The sequence below is a fragment of the Cibotium barometz genome, chromosome 59, assembly GCF_041138505.1.
Source record: "Cibotium barometz isolate CiBa-2024 chromosome 59, ASM4113850v1, whole genome shotgun sequence".
Classification (NCBI taxonomy): Eukaryota; Viridiplantae; Streptophyta; class Polypodiopsida; order Cyatheales; family Cibotiaceae; genus Cibotium; species Cibotium barometz.
The window spans coordinates 1,939,222-1,956,414 of record NC_141104.1 but is presented as its reverse complement, the minus strand read 5'-3'; the positions used below and the strand labels follow the sequence as shown (position 1 = coordinate 1,956,414).

The window sequence follows — 17,193 nt, the reverse complement described above, 5'->3', positions numbered from 1 at the left end:
TACCAAGACACGCTCTCAAGAAAACTGTTCCAAGGGATGATAATCATCCAAGGGGTGGAGTAAGGATGCCAGACTCAATACTCAAGAAAAGAAGACCAAAGAAAGTGTTCAAGGACAAGGCAAGAAGGAAAAGGGGACAAAGAGGAACAGATGCACAGATCTTCATCAGATTTGGAGTGGAATCGGAGAAGGACAAGATTTTCAGTGAAAAGGTTGCCAGGATGGGAAGGATGACAAGTGGGGGAGTACATGTGGAGACAAAGGGATGATAACAGTCATCCACGGTCAAAAGTTGGAATCCCGTCATCGTTTGGAAGAAGGGGGTGCATGGAGAAGGGGATGTCATGTGCATGCACATGGACATGCTCATTGCAGGGCTAATCCTTGAAGGGCAGCAGAAAGAGAAGATTTAGGGCATCAGCAGGGCACAAGAGGATCCCAAAAGGTATCCTAAGGATACAGGAAATAGTCAGCAAGTTAATCAAAGAGCTACAAGGCTGGTCGGTAGCATATGTGTATTTTATGTATTTGCTGCTGGCCAACAGCAGGTCAGCCAGTTGTGGACTCCTTTTGAGGCCTATATAAGGCAATTCCAAAGACCTCCATTGATTATCTACCCTCACTTGAGGGTAGGTCTAGACATAGGACCCTTGAGGTCATAGAATAGGTAATTTGTTACCTTTTCAAGGGCATGCCTAAGGCTGCCAAGATTATGTACCTTTTTGTACTATATGACTATACTGAAAATACAGCTCTCTCTCTCTCTTCTCTCCATCTCTTTGCGTTTTGCATCAGGATATTCCTATGAAAGGTGTTTAGGGCTGAAAGAAGACGTAGAGCTTCCTTGGTAGAGAGATTCAGCCAAGAAAAAGAAGGAAAAAAAATCACTTGTGTGGTTTTTTTTCAGACACCGGTTGCACTCCCATTCCGGTGTGACTCCTGTCCCTCGAAGGATGGTTGTTTATAGCCTCCAGAAGCGGCCGGGAACGTCTCCCACACACAGTGGATAGTATTATTGTGGTCAGGGAAAATCCTGACCACTCCCACTATGGCAAATTCCGATGCTGAGAATCCTTCCCACATCCATGCTTCAGCTATCTCCCTTGAGGAGTTAACACAGCATTCCCATGTGTTATATGAAACGCCGGTACGGGATGTAGATCTTCGAACACATGCAGTAGCCCGCGCTACTGCTCTCGATGACAAACGACAACACGCGGAGCACGAGCGATACCTTGCACTTCTCGACGCAAGGTCAGTACCCACGACTTCCTCAACTTATCTTCACGAGAAGGTGAATTTCAGTAAGTATTAACGGTAAACTCAATTCCACAACTCTACATTCTTGGATTCATCAGTTTGAAGCCTACTTTACTGCTGGTAGCAAGTCAAACATAGAGAAGGTGGTGTTAGCTAGTTGCTACAACGAAGGGGAAGCCATCTCATGGTGGACTCACTGGGCCCAAGTCAATTCCAACTATGGAGTTGCTGACTACATGTGGGACCAATTTGTCACTCACCTCAATAAGCGGTTTCTACCGCCTCATTATCTTGAGCGACTCGAGAACAAGTTTCGAGGAATTTCAGTAAGTATGGTAAATTCGATCCCACTACTCTTCATTCTTGGATTCTTCAGTTTGAAGCCTACTTTGTTGTTGGTAGAAAGTCAGACATAGAGAAGGTGGTGTTAGCTAGTTGCTACAACGAAGGGTAAGCCATCTCATGGTGGATTCACTGGGCCCAAGTCAATTCCAACAATGGAGTTAGGTGGAAGCATTTTGTTACTCACCTCAAGAAGCTGCTTCTACCGCCTCATTATCTTGAGCGACTCGAGAACAAGTTTCGGGGAATTTCAGTAAATATAATGGTAAACTTGATCCCACAACTCTTCATTCTTGGATTCGTCAGTTTAAAGCCTACTTTGTTGTTGGTAGAAGTCAGACATAGAGAAAGTGGTGTTAGCTAGTGGCTACATCGAAGGGGAAGCCATTTCATGGTGGACTCATTGGGCCCAAGTCAATTCCAAATATAGAGTTGCTGACTACAAGTGGCACCAATTTGTCAGTCACCTCAAGAAGCGGTTTCTACAAGTCCAATGGTATGTGCGCATGTTCGAACCAGAAACTTTGGATCGAGCACTTTCTCTTGCGCTAAGCGCTGGGATGAAGTACAGCAACGGAAACCCAACCCGGAGTAGCCAAGGCAGCCACTGCCTGTGGCACGGGCCAAAACCAAACCCATTCAGAGTCCCCCCCAAGAGCCTCTGGCTCCAAGAACTCGAACAACGGACCTCGCCTTACTCCAGACACTGGCAGGCAAGACAGGTGGTAAGATTAGTCTTGAAGAGCAAGAACAATACAAGGAGGACGGGAGGTGTTTCTTTTGTCATACAAAAGGACAGACTTCTAGGGCTTGCCCTAAGAAGACCCCTGCTCAAACCATCACCCCGGCCTCGACAACTGCCGTGGTGAGCCAGACTCCCACACCAACCCCCCCGGTTGTCGATGATCCTCTAGCTCCCACAGTAGTGAGTAAAAATTGTAATGTGCAGGCGGGCATGACTAGATCTTCTTGGGCTATATTTCCCCACTCGACTCCATCCTTGTTGGGGTTGCCCCTATACAGACCGCGGGTGAGCTTGGTGGCGTTGTTTAGGCGCACATATGGCTGCTCCATATAGGGAAGTGCAAGAGCATCTCGCACAAGCTCCACATTGAGCTAGACTTTGTGCCTCTGCCCCTCATTGTCCACAACTTTGCATGTGTGTTGATTAGCTTCGTAAGTCTCTGTGAAGAGGGATAGATATTCCAAATTCTGTGTAGATTATCGTGCACTCATAAGCTGACAATAAAGAGCAAGTTCCCTATGCCTCAGATTGATTATATCTTAGAGAGGTTGAATGACGCACGGGTATTTTCAAAAATTGGCCTCAAAAGTGGCTACCATCAGGTAAGAATTGTGGACAGGGACATCCCCAAAACTGCATTCCAATCTGAGCGGGCCCACTACGAGTTCGTGGTCATGCCTATTGAATTAACCTACGCCCTAGCTACATTTAACGCACAATCATGTTTTCAAGGACTTGATAGAAAAGTCTCCATCTTTTTGGACAACATAAAAGTCTCCATCATTTTCTCAACTACTGAGGAGCAGCACGACATTGACGTCGAAAAAGTGATGGAGTGGCTGGAAAACAATGAGCTTTATATCAATGAGAAGAAATCTGAATTTTATTTATACGAGGTTCACTGCCTCGGATATATAATCAGTGCCGAAGGCATCCGATAAGACTCAGTAAAAGTGACAGAGATCTTGAACTAGGAGATTCCGGAAACAACGTATGATGTTAGGTCACTTGTGGGTATTTGCCACACATATTCCACCCACACAAGTTTTCTTTACAAGTTGAAGGACTTTGGTGGCTCTTTGAATGAGTCACAGTCTCATTTACTACAACTTCTTCAAACCCTCGGTAGCTCAAGAGCATAAAACGTTGTGGCATGCTCGCTACGAGTACTTGAACTATGCTTCTCTTCAACAGTTGTCTTCTCAGCAGATAGTCGAGGGTCTTCCGCAACTGAAACCCTCCCACTCCACTTGTGTGGCTTATTTGCATGGCAAGTGAAGGGAGCTAAAGAAGCTCAGCTGAAACAGTTAGGGTTTCATGTGGGAGACACACACAAAGAAGAAGGGAGAGAGAGAGAGAGAGAGAGAGAGAGACATGTGGGGATAAGTCAACTCACAAAAGTATGAGTGTGTGACTCCCCTATCACACATGTATATTTGCTCTAGTACACATAGTGCACTTAGTACATTAAAAGTACTAAGTGTACTATGTACTATAAAACTTATGGGCTTGTACACACTATAAGGGTGGGCATAATGCCTTTACCCCAACAACCTCCCACTTAAAGGCGATGTGCCCTTAAGTGAAGGAAAAGAAAAAATCAACATGTACATGATAATATACAAGGCCATATCAAGGCTGAAACTGGCCTCATCCAATGCCCATCAAGTGTCTGCAATGAGCAAACCGCTCTGGAGGCAAACTCTTTGTCAACAGATCAGTCGGGTTGTCATCCGTATGAATCTTGGCAAGCTGAATCAGCTTGTTCTCTATCACCTCTCTGATGAAGTGATACTTCACATCCACATGCTTCGTCTTTGCATGACAGACAGGGTTCTTTGCCAACTTGATGGCACTCTGACTGTCACAATGCAACAATGGAATATCCCCTGTATAACCCAAATCAACCACTAACCGAGATAGCCATAATGCCTCCTTGCAAGCCTCTGTGGCTGCAATATACTCGGCCTCTGTAGTAGATAAGGCAGTGCACTTCTGCATCCTGGATATCCATGACACAACACCTCCTGTGAATGTAAACACATAACCGATAGTAGACTTCCGGTTATCTGGATGACCGGCATAATCCGAATCCGTGTAACCATGCACTAATGCATCCTGTTTGCCAAAGCAGATGCACATATCCTGTGTGCCCTTCAGGTATCTCATGACACCTTTCACTGCTTCCCAATGCTTCTTGCCAGGGTTGGCCATGTATCTAGTAACCACTCTCACTGCAAATGCAATGTCCGGCCTGGTAGCAACCATGGCATACATGAGACTGCCACAAGCTGAAGCATACGGAATCTTGGCCATATCAGCCCTGTCACTATCCGACTGTGGGCTGTCCATAGCACTGAGTTTCACATATGGAGGCAAAGGAGTACTAGTCTTCTTCCCCCCCTCCATATTGAACCTCTGCAAAACTTTGCCAATGTATTCCTTCTGAGACAAATACAACACATGCTGATTTCTGTCCCGAAGTATCCGCATACCCAAAATGTGATTTGCATCACCCAAATCCTTCATATCAAAGGTCTGATGCAGCCTCTTCTTCAAGGCATCCATCTCTTTACGAGATTTCCCGGCAATCAACATATCATCAACATACAAGATGAGGATCAATAGACTGCCATCCAAAGCTTTCTTGGTGTATAAGCAGTGATCTATGTCACTTCTCCTGAAATCCTGGGATTTCATGAATGTATCAATATTATGATGCCATTCCCTTGGTGCCTGTTTGAGCCCATAAAGACTCTTTTTCAGCTTGCATACAAGCTTCTCCTTTCCATTCACTGCATAACCCTCTGGCTGTTGCATATATATCTCCTCATGGAGATCACTGTGAAGAAAAGCAGTCTTCACATCCATCTGAATCAAATCCAGATCATCATGAGCAACCAAAGCTAATACAGCTCTAAGTGTGGTCATTTTGACCACTCGAGAGAAGATCTCATCAAAGTCCACACCATATTCCTGCTTGAAGCCCTTAGCCACTAACCTGGCTTTGCATCAGGTGCAACTTTGAGCCTGTAAACCCACTTGCATGGCAAAACCTTCTTCCCTGTAGGCAAATGCACCAACTTCCATGTTCCATTTTTGTGCAGAGAATCCATCTCTGACTTCATAGCACGCTCCCAAAGAGCCTTGTCTGCCCTCTGTAAAGCCTCCTTATAACAAGAGGGCTCCCCACAGTCAGTGAGCATCAAGTAGTCAACCCCTGGAACAAACCTGTTAGGGGGTCTAGAGGGTTTTGTGGACCTCCGTACCCAATGACCATCATTTGCAGGTTGCTGTCCAGCCTGCATATCACCTATTGGTGGCTCCTGTTCCATGCCATAAGGTTGAAAGATCATGCCCGGTATCTCCTGTAACTGTGGGATATCCATAGGGATATCTTCTGCCATCTCTGGCTGTCCATTTGGACCATTTTCAGCACCATTTAAGGGCTGGTTTTGTTGCTGTAATGGCTGATTTACAGCCCTTTGTTGTTGTCCATGATGTCCATCATCATCAAAGATGACTCTGCCAGGCTCCTTTTGCCTTGCAGGCTCCTTATACATGCATGTTTCATCAAAAATGACATCATTGCTGCATATAATCTTTCTATTCACTGGATCCCAAAGTCTATACCCCATTTCACCTCTGTCACCATATCCTAGGAATATGCATTTGTGAGACTTAGGATCAAGTTTGGTGCGTATTTCCCTGCGTATGTGCACGTACGCAACACAACCAAACACTCTCAAGTGCTTGTAGGACGGAGGCTTCCCTATCCATACTTCCTCTGGCACTTTCCCACCAAGCCTCGTGTTAGGTGACCTGTTTATAAGATGAACGGCTGTCCTAACAGCTTCAGCCCAAAAACCATGAGGTAACGCAGCATGTGACAACATAGAACGGACCTTCTCCTGAATGGTCCTGTTCATCCTCTCTGCTGTCCCGTTTTGTGGAGGATCATAAGGAGAAGAGAGCTCCCTCTTGATGCCTTTAGCATCACAAAAGTCCTGAAATTGTTTGTGTCACGACCCTGTGTTTTTCTCTGGACAATATGCAGGTGTGCACGGGGACATGGTGGACAGTGTGAATGGCATCAGGTTGGAGTCAAAAAGGGAGCCCATGTGTGGACAACCCCATGTGTGAAAGGGGGCAAAGAGATTTTAACTTAAAAGGTTTTAAAAACCTTAAAAGTCATTTTTTAATGCCTTTTATGAAAGAAAACGTGGCCCATATGCTATTCTGGGGCCACGTGTGCTTTTTGGGAAGAAGAGGGGCTGGCAGGCAAAAGAGGCGCCTATCTCTTGAGGAAGCGTGTGCTTTTTGGGAGAAGTGGACTGCATGTTGGCTGCGCACAGGAGAACTCATGCAGGCCTGTACGACTGTACGGACAGCTGTACAGAAACAGGCGCTGTTGGACAGTTCTGCTGCAGTCGGCGCTGGACAGATCTGGTTGTGTAGGTACAGGCGTGTACAGGTTGCTGGTACAGGCAGCGCAGGCAAGTACGATAGCAGGTACAATATTGTACGACTGCTGGTACAGTAGACTGCTCGTGGGCTGGACTGCAGGTACAGGTCGGCTGCGTGGAGGAGAAGACAGTCGGGCAGGGGCTGAACAGAGCGTAGATCTCTTCCCCTTCCTGGTGAAAAGCTGGCGCAAAGAGACTGTCTGCATGGACTCCACGTGGATGGACTGCAGAGGTGCTGGACTGTACAAGGCATGAGAGGCTCTCTTGGAAAGAGGGGACTGCAGGAGAAACAGGGGTGTACATGTGGGGACAGCCAGTATTGTTTTCTCTCTCTTTCTCTCTCTCTCTCTCTCTCTCTCTCCCTCTGCTAAAGAGTAGACAAGGGCTGGTTTCTCTTGACACAAAGGTGGACAGAGACTGGTTTTCCATGAACATAGACATCATGTCGATGGCGTTCAACTGATGGAACTTTCAGCTTCTCTTTGCTTTGGGTTCAGGACTGTTTTGGGACAGTTTATGGACTGTTTTTGTTTGGCTGCAAATACAAGGTCATTTGGTTATGTTTCTTGGCATGGGAGTGATGCAAGCTCGCATGGCTGCGTGCTCATGGAGCAGATTGTTTTCTTCCTGCTAGAAAGGAACAGTGGGACCTACAGTTATGGGCATCTCTATGTTGCCAGATGTTTCATGAGGGAACAGGTAACTAGATGTATGGAAACAGGACAGAAGTTTCAAAAGGGAAACAGGCCTAAGGGTTTCATGTGGAAACAGGTCGTAGGTTTTCTCAAAGAAACATGTTTTTGGGTTTCTCCAGGAGATAGGTCACATGCAGGCAGAAGGTACAGGAATGGACACATGTTTGGTACAGCCTTGCTACTGATTGGACAGGGGACAGGGAATCCATGACAGAGATGGATAGTACCCTTGGAAGGTAGAGAGGGTTTGTACAGGTGTGTCGACTGTATGGTATGCTGTGCTGTGATACTCTTTTGAGAGACAGTTCGGGAGTCTATGTTGTGATGCAAAAGCACTGGATGTGTCAGGGTGTGATGCTGTTCATAGTGTGAGAGGCTATGGATGGTTGTGCTTGATCATGGGAGAAAGCTTCTGTATGCAGACTCAATGTGAGAGAGTCTTTCGATGTGAACAATGGCTGGACTTGTTTGTGGATGCCGAGTGGACAAGAAGCCAGATGCAGGTTCTTTGCAGGCTTCAAGGGTTCTACTACGACGACTGAGTTCCCAGCCTTATATTGTAATCAAAGCTCTTATAATCAATTAAAGAAATACCGCAAGGAGCACCACTGCGATTTGGGGCCAATCGGTGTCCGTGTACTATTTGCGGGAGCACTCTAGCTCCCCCTGTTTGTTTTCCTTTTCTAGGTCTTCAATGGCGTTGAAGTGTTTTATGTGCGAGTGTTTGTTCCACCGCCCTTTGGTTTCTGAAGGCCGGTTTACAGTTTGGACATATACTCTCCACCGTTGTCGGAACGCAAAGCCTTCAGTTCTTTGTCAGTTTGATTCTCAACATGAGCAACAAACTTCTCAAACACTAAGAATGTATCACTCTTCAAACGAAGAGGATAAACCCGCACCTTGCGTGTGGCATCCTCATAAAAGACACAAAATATTTTGCCCCTCCCAAAGAAAGCTGAGGCATCTCACATACATCTGTATGCACAAGCTCTAACCGGGCATCTTTCTGTCCAAGAGCTTTCTTGTGGGGGCACTGGAGTTGTCTCCATATATACAATGCTCACAAAACTGAAAACTTGAGAACTTTAGAGAAGGCAAGTAACCAAAACGAGACAATTGCTCCATTCCTTTGACACTCATGTGTCCCAACCGGCTATGCCATGGATTTCCGACAGCTCGGTTGCATTTACATTAGCATGGTGACAAACACCAGCATGCATGAAGTAAAGAGTGTCCACCTTAGAGCCTCTGGCAACAACCAATGAGCCCTTACTAATCTTCCACTTTCCTCTACCAAATGTGGTAACATAACCAGCATCATCAAGATGTCCAGTAGAAAACAGGTTCTTTTTAATCTCAGGCACATGCCTGACATCATGGAGCATAAGCTATGAGCCATCTGAAAACACAAGCCTCACATCACCTCTGCCAAGAATCTGGCATGCATGGTTGTCACCCAAATAAACTACTCCTTCATTGCCAGCAGTATACCTGACAAACAAGTCTCTGCAACCTGTGACATGAAAGGAGGCACCTGAATCAATGATCCATGAGTGCATACCATGACCATCTCCTGCATGGAGTGAATGGACATCAAGTGAAGACATGAATAGGACTTCATCCTCACTGTCACTTGCATAGTGCCTGCATGCAAATCAACCCAATTGCCACAAAAGCCCTTTGATTTGAACTCCAATTTCCTGCAATTTAGCCCCGAATGTGAGATTGCTCACACATACAGCATGTATGAATGCCCAATGGCACAATTACATCAAAAGCCCCAAATGTTGACACCCAATTTCCTGCCAATTGACCCGAAATGTGACCAATGTCACCCAATGTTGCCAATTGTGCTCAAATCTGAGCCATTAGAACCTGTACCTGCTCAATTGATGATAATGGACATGCAAATCCCAAAATTGAAGCAAATACCTCTAAAATTTCTGATTTCTGTTGCAGGAAGGGGGGGGCGTCGTATTTGCTGACTCGTGTGCTGATGTTGCTGCTGCTATGCAGGTACGGATGCTGCTGTGTGAGCAACTCTTGGGCTGGTGTTGTCAGCTGTGGAGCTCTGAAAACTGCTCTGAGATTGCAGGCCTATCTCTGAGCTCAAGCTATGGAGTCCATGACCTCTGCCCCAGCTCTCTCGTCCGCCACAGCAGCCCCCGCCGCCTTATCCTGGCATCAGTCAACCGCCGTAGGCGGCCAGGTAAAGCTGCCTCAGCAGGCTACCTTCGCCTCCTCTTCTCGTCTCACCATGACCGTGGAAACAGAGGAGGCGCCCGTGGGCTTCACGCCACCGCAGCTTAAGCCAGACACTCCGTCATCACCGATCCTCGGTGGCAGTACAGGCGGGCTTCTGCGCAAGACGCAGGTGGAGGAGTTCTATGTGATAACGTGGGAGTCACCCAAGGAGCAGATATTTGAGCTGCCCACGGGTGGCGCGGCCATTATGCGGTCTGGGCCAAACTTGCTGAAGCTGGCCAGGAAGGAGCAGTGCCTCGCACTCCAAGCTGCTTTTGCGTGCTGCACATCCGACTGCGTGTTGCCCTACGCTATCTGCTCAGCAAGTCCAGCTAAGCTTTGCTCAAGAGTCGACAAGCTAGCTTGGTTGCTGCGCTGAGTCATGGAGGGAATTATGAGGAATAGCGACGGATACTGCTGAGATAAAAAACCCTAAAACCAAAGCTCTGATACCAATTGAAGGGAGCTCAAGAAGCTCAGCTGAAACAGTTAGGGTTTCATGTGGGAGACACACACAGAGAAGAAGGGAGAGAGAGAGAGAGAGAGAGAGAGAGAGAGAGAGAGAGAGAGAGACACATGTGGGGATAAGTCAACTCACAAAAGTATGAGTGTGAGACTCCCCTATCACACATGTATATTTGCTCTAGTACACATAGTGCACTTAGTACATTAAAAGTACTAAGTGTACTATGTACTATAAAACTTATGGGCTTGTACACACTATAAGGGTGGGCATAATGCCTTTACCCCAACAACGCAACACAGAAACCCATTCCCTCACGAGGCTACTCATCGGACTTCTCACATCCTAGACTTATCCATATGGACTTGTGCGGTCCCATGCGGACTACCACCCAAGGTGGTGCCAGGTACTTCATACTTATTATTGATGATCTCTCACGTAAAGTTTGGTTATATCTCTTGGCGGAAAAATCCCATGCTTTCTCCCGCTTTAAAAAGTGGCTTTGGTCGAGAAGGCGACCACACAAAAGGTTCAATAAGTCTATTTGAACAATGGAGGAAAATTCCTCTCCAAAACCTTCCACAACTTTTGTTCACAGAAAGGTATTGGCCGTCACTTCTCCACACCTAGCACTCCACAGAAGAATGGTGTGGTTGAACGCAAAACAAGACTATTCAGGAGATGGCCCATACCATGCTTTCTTCTTCCGATCTTTCTCCCTCTTTCTAAGGAGAAGCTATGCCCATTGATGTCTACATCATCAACCATTCTCCACCAAAGGGCAGTTGCTCATATGACACCAAAGGAGGCTTTTACATGACAGAAACCTTCAGTTTCGCATCTCAGGGTTTTCGGCTCTGATGCCTATGCTCATATCCCTTATTCTGCAATGTCCAAATTTGATCCCAAATCCAAGAAGTGCAAATTCCTTGGTTATAGCTCTCAATCCAAAGCTTACAGATTATGGGATCCAGAGAAGAAGTCCTTAGTGTGCATACTTGTTTGTTGACTAGCTTGTGTCTAGTTTTTGCATGAGTTAAGTATGCATTTATTTTATCGAACACATGTGACAAGCTATGAAGATATACCATCAAGAACAAGGACATCGATCAAAGAAAAGACATTGAGATGTTGCCAGATGAGCAGATGACACCACAAATATGGGGAAAGACCAGATGCACAAGCTCACTAGATGGGGCTAGTACCTTCAAACATATGGAAGTACTTCATGTACTTGGAACACATGGATATACATGGAACATATGGATGTGCTTGGAACACTTGCAGTCTGCAGTTGAGGACAACTGCAATATAAGAGGGAGGGAATGTAACTATTTGGCCCTCCTAGCTCATTTCACTTGATAGAACTCATGCCCAGACGCATGGACAAGTTGATGGACACATGGGAACAGGGCTTCTAAAGTCAGCATTGGAAAAAGCACCAATCTTGGTCAAAAAGCAAGAAAAATCAAAAAGTCAAACTATATTGACCAAAAGCTAATGGAGAGAGGACATCGAACTACAACAAAAAGCTAAAAGCCGGTTTTTCAAAAAGCAACTCCATGGCCAAAAAGCAAGGACTTGAAGTTGTAAAAGCACAAATCAAGAACTTTGGCTATTATTAATAATATTTAATAAAAAGCAAAAGCAAGAAGATAAAACAAAAGCAAAGCACGCACTTCTATCAAGTATATAAGAAGCTTGTACGCTCTTGGAGAGATATAGAAGAACAACTCGTGGAGAACCACCTTGGGGAGAGCAAAAACCTTGTCATCATCTTCTCCTCCCCTCTACACCATCACTTGTGGACAGCCATCTTGGAGGATTTTCCTTGTGGAGAACGAGGAGCTTCGTTGCCATTATCATCATCTTCCTCTCCACCTCTTTGTGCCACCTTGCTCCGCTTCAAAGCCACCGCCGTCAGCTGAGCCGGATGTCGCCACCTCCGCGGACTGCATCGCCACCTCTGCCAACTGAACCACCACTTCTGATCACTTGTAGAGAGCCATCTTCGAGGATTTTCCTTGTGGAGAATGAGGAGCTTCGTTGCCACTATCATCATCTTCCTCTCCACCTCTTTGCGTCACCCTGCTGCGCTTAAGAGCCACCGCTGTCGGCTGAGCTGCCTGCCGCCTCTGGCGGCTGAACCACCACCTCCTCCAACTGAACTACACCTCCACCGATTGAACCACTGCCCCAGAGCCGCCTGCCGCCTCCACCGCCCATAGCCGTCTTCCACACCGCCTAGAACCACGTGTTCGCCGGTGTTTTCCACCCTCTTTACTCCTCCACTACCACTTGTTGGCTGCCCCGCTTGCCACCTCCAACAACGCCTTTTTAGCTGCCCTGTTTGGAGGGTGCCACCCTTTGAAGAAACACCACCTCCTCTCTTTTGATGAAAGGCGCTTGGACTTGGAGCTTAGGCATGGACCTTGGATATGGAGTGTAGGCATGGAACTGGGATATGGAGCTTAAGCATGGAACTTGGATATGGAGCTTGGACTTGAAGCTTGGGCATGGAACTTGGACATGAGCATGGAACTTGGACATGAACATGGAACTTGTGCACATAGCTTGGACATGAAAGCTTGAACTTGGAATTGAAGCTTTGGGCATGGAACTTGGACATGAACATGGAACTTGGACATATAGCTTGGACATGGCTCTGGACTTGGATTTGATTTGGATCCGGACTTGGATCTGGATTTGGATTTGGATTTGGATTTGGATATTGGATCTGGTACTAGCCCGGTGAGAGATACTTGTGGGTCATCCCCATGGTGTGCTCCACATCAAAGATCTCGTGCCTAGACATCGACATCGACTTGGATATCCTACATCAACATATCTGTTTGTTTTGTATTCATTGATTGTACTGATCTTGGCGAGTGTGCCTGTGGATTGTCCCTGAATAAATTCCTGAACGGGGACAGGGCATGTTCCCCGCTCAGTGTGGTGGACTGTGCAAGATCCCCATTCCCTTTTCTCTCTCCCCTCTCTCTCTTTATATCTTTATCTCTTGGACACATGGTTGAGTCTGTCATTGCACGCCCCGCTGAGCTTACACAAACACAAAGCCAAATTGGTTGCAAAGGGGTATTCTCAGATTGAGGGTATTGACTATGAGGAAACTTTTGCTCCTGTAGCCAGATACACCAATATCTCGATAGTTCTTGCTGTCTCTGCTCAACCTCACAGGCTCGACATTTCTTACAATGTCAATATTCTCAATCAATTCTCTTTCACTCCTCGACATTCTTATTGGCACACGGCACGCCGCTCGCAAGGTTCTTCGATACTTATCTGGTACCTTGGACTATGGTCTTTCTTTCAAAGAAGGCACGACCTTGTTGGATACTCTGACGCTGATTGGGTAAGTGATCACGAGACCAGGCGTTTCACTTCTAGTTGCTACTTTACTCTAGGTTCTAGCCTCATTTCTTGCAGATCCAAGAAGCAGAATACAGTTTCTCTTCCTTCCACTGAGGCTAAGTACATGCTTATTTGGATACTTGCTATGCGACTATTATGGTTGCTGCAGATGCTAAGTAATCTTGATGTTCTTTCGGGCTCTCTCATTCGCATTCTTACAAACAGCCAAAGTGCCTTGGCATTGACACGTACTTCATCTTTTCATGGTAGGGCCAAGCACATTGAGATTCATTTTCACTTTGTTCGTGAGCTAGTCACTAACGGCATCAGTTCTCTAGAGTATTATCCCTCTCAAGACAACCTAGATAATCTCTTCACCAAACCTCTTCCTCGAGATCCTATTAATCAGCTCCTTACCCATATGGGAGTCTGACCACAATGCTAGAGCTGAGAGGAGGTGTTGGAATGATCATTTCCAGCCCCATTTGATCCCTTTTATTCAGCATATTTATCTAGTATTTTGGGGTATTTTTCCCACCATGTATTAGGCGTTTTTCCTAGTCATGGACTTTATACTTAGACGTGGGTTTTTATGCTGGCCGACCCGCCCCTTGATGATGTATATAAGGACAGGCCTCTATGCCATATAATTCGTTCATCACTTTTGCTCAAGTATTGGACCATTGTTGGTTGCTCCAAGTCTCTCCTCTTTTTCCGCTTGCTACTCTCTCACACTTGAGCGAAGCTATTGGTGAGTGGCCAAAGGTCATGGTGGTCCCACGCACTGGATTATAACAAAGATAGTTCACACTTCCACCTATATGTCCCGAACGCGCGCTTCAGGTCATTAACTCAAACATACTAGGGCTCATAAAAAGGATTGATGCCTTGGAATGTGGGCTAGATCCAAAGAAAAAGACAGTTATAATCAATAAGATAGCATAGTTAGGAAGCTTGTACAATATATTAGGTCTCATTGCTTGATTCGCATGCATCTCATAATTAAAAGGACTTTTTGATCTTGTTTTGGTAACGTGCTCAAAATTGAGGATCCCTAAATATTAGGAGATCTCTAAAAATTAGGAGCCTTAATTAGTCTTAAAATGATAATCCTAAAATTAGGATTTCCTAAATTTTAAGAGTCGTTCACGTAGGAACTTTTCGAGGACTAACAAAATTTTCTAAATTCGGATGTTTCTATTTATGCAATACACACCTCTAGAAAGAAAGATCTAGAAGAAAGACGAGTGTCTCAACACGTGTCCATCGAGTCTACAAGTGTCATGCCACTTGTCCACTTTTTCAATAAGTATCCGTTGACTTGTCCTTTGTTGCAACAAGCTTGTCTGTAACTCACGGCGGGTGCCCGGGGGACTAGGGCCTTTGACACACTTGTTGATACCATCAATGCATATTAAAACATTTAAACATGGCCACAACCTTAACACATATCCATCATCACTTTGCATAAGACATAAAAGCTAGACAAAACATCCACAAATGCTGAAAATGGATCTTGCACATGTGACACCACATAGAGGCCGGAATGCCCCCCCCCCCCCCCCCCCCCCCCCCCCCCCCCCCCCCCCTTGGAGTATTTTATTACCCAAGGAGAATAATATCATGTACAAGCTTTGAGGGCCTTACTCTCCCTACGGGAGATGCCGGATTATCCATATACAAATGCCATAACACAGCCCAACACAAGGCAACTGAGCAGGAACATAGGCTGTAGAAATGCCAAGCCAACAACATAATCCATATACCTTCGTGTGGGTACTGATTCTTCCCCAAAAACCACGGGTCTTCATGCAATAGAGCCCAACACAAGGCAACTGAGCAGGAACATAGGCTGTAGAAATGCCAAGCCAACAACATAATCCATATACCTTCGTGTGGGTACTGATTCTTCCCCAAAAACCACGGGTCTTCATGCAATAGAGCTGGTACAGCAAGTACAGCTCTCCATTCAGCCGGTACAATAGGTACAATGGCTCCTCCACCTGCCGAGTACATCTCGCATGCCGATGATACCCTGGCACCCCTACTAGCCTACATGTTCAATAGAGCCCTTTGTGAAGGATTTCCACCCTCTTGGTCCACCAACACCATCACCCCCATCCTCAAAGCTGGAGATCCACTTGATCCTAATAACTACAGGATGATCATGGTGGCCAAACTCTATGGATCAGTGCTAGAGGCGGAGCTCAGTTCATTTGCAGAGAGCCAGGGATGCAGAGCCTCAGGACAGGCTGGCTTTCGGTGGAGCTACTCTACCCTTGACCACATCTTCACCCTTCATGCCATCATCGAGGAGGGTAGAGCACGACATCAAAGGATTTACTGCTGCTTTGTGGATTTCCGCAAAGCTTTTGATATTGTACCCCGAGCCCGCCTCCTACACCGTCTACAAGAGATCGGAGTCCCATCTGACATGGTTTGGAGCATTATCGCCCTCTATGAGTCCGTCACCAGACGAGTGAGAGCCCCAGGAGGTACATCACAAGAGATTTCCAGCACTATTGGGGTGAAACAGGGCTGCCCTCTATCACCCACTCTTTTCGGCCTCTACATTGATGAGATCTCGACCTTCATTGATGGATTAGGCGAGGCTGGTCCCACATTGGAAGGCATATTGATCCCCATACTACTTTATGCAGATGACATCGACCTCCTCTCAGACTCAGCCGAAGGGCTTCAGAGACCGTTGGATGCCTTACATGACTTGTGCACTTAACGAGACCTCTGTTAACCTTGGTAAAACCAAGGTAATGGTCTTCAATACCTCTCGTCCCTTCACATCCAGATTGAGCTTCACATATAGAGGGGATCCTGTGGAAATTCTCTCATCCTACATCTACCTTGGTGTCACTTTCAGTGGCCCACGCTTTACCATAGTTCCCACAACACATGCCAGAGTGACGCGGGGATATGCAGCCTTGAGCTTACTTGAGCGGCAGTGCTTCCAGGCACATTTCCAGGAGACAGGATGAAGGGCTGGCTTTTTGACACCCTCATCACACCAGCCTTGATGTATGGAGCAGCCTTCTGGGGCTAGATTTATCCGATGAGGATTGGCAGCGAGTTGAGAGGCCCCAGGTCATGATGTTCTCCCGTATGATATGCAACAAACCATTAGTCCCACACCAGATTATCCAGGCAGAGTTTGTTGCAGCCCCGATGGTAGTGGATGCACTCTTCCAGACAGTCACATACCTCCATCGCGTCAGACAAATGGATCCTCACAGGTACCCGAGGCTTGCCCTGGAGTCCTCCAGACAGCTAGCACTTGAGGGGCACTCTGGAGTATGGTATGCACTAGTTTCCACTTGGTTCTTCTTAGTATATGGGCTCTACATGGACCGCCTATCCCCCTTCAGTACAGTTTGGACTCCCCTTTTCTCTGGCTGTCTCAAGAGGATACCAACCGGGTTATCCGATTAGATCTTCTTAGCCTCTACACACATTGCACACGGATCACACCTCCGGAGCTCCCCACAAAGATGCACTTCTACAGAGATCACTTCCTCACACTCACTGAGGATGGATTCATCCAGCAACCGGGCTACTTGAGTGTTCACATGTCCCATGCCATGCGGATTGCAA

The 17,193-nt window shown here is 46.4% G+C and overlaps 2 protein-coding genes across 5 annotated transcripts in view; one reads left to right on the top strand and one right to left on the bottom strand.

The window, feature by feature from the left end:
- LOC147605368 (extra-large guanine nucleotide-binding protein 3-like) overlaps positions 1-17,193 on the bottom strand; it is a 90,036-nt gene that overhangs the window by 44,767 nt on the left and 28,076 nt on the right. The window lies entirely within an intron of this gene.
- LOC147605369 (photosystem I reaction center subunit II, chloroplastic-like) lies at positions 9,557-10,176 on the top strand. The gene has a single exon (XM_086793653.1). It carries the CDS (start codon positions 9,625-9,627, stop codon positions 10,129-10,131), a length of 507 nt encoding a protein of 168 aa, XP_086649779.1. The 5' UTR covers positions 9,557-9,624; the 3' UTR covers positions 10,132-10,176.

Bases quoted from the DNA above. Each gene is read 5' to 3' on its own strand.
- LOC147605369 (XM_086793653.1), top strand. From the start codon at position 9,625: ATGGAGTCCATGACCTCTGCCCCAGCTCTCTCGTCCGCCACAGCAGCC.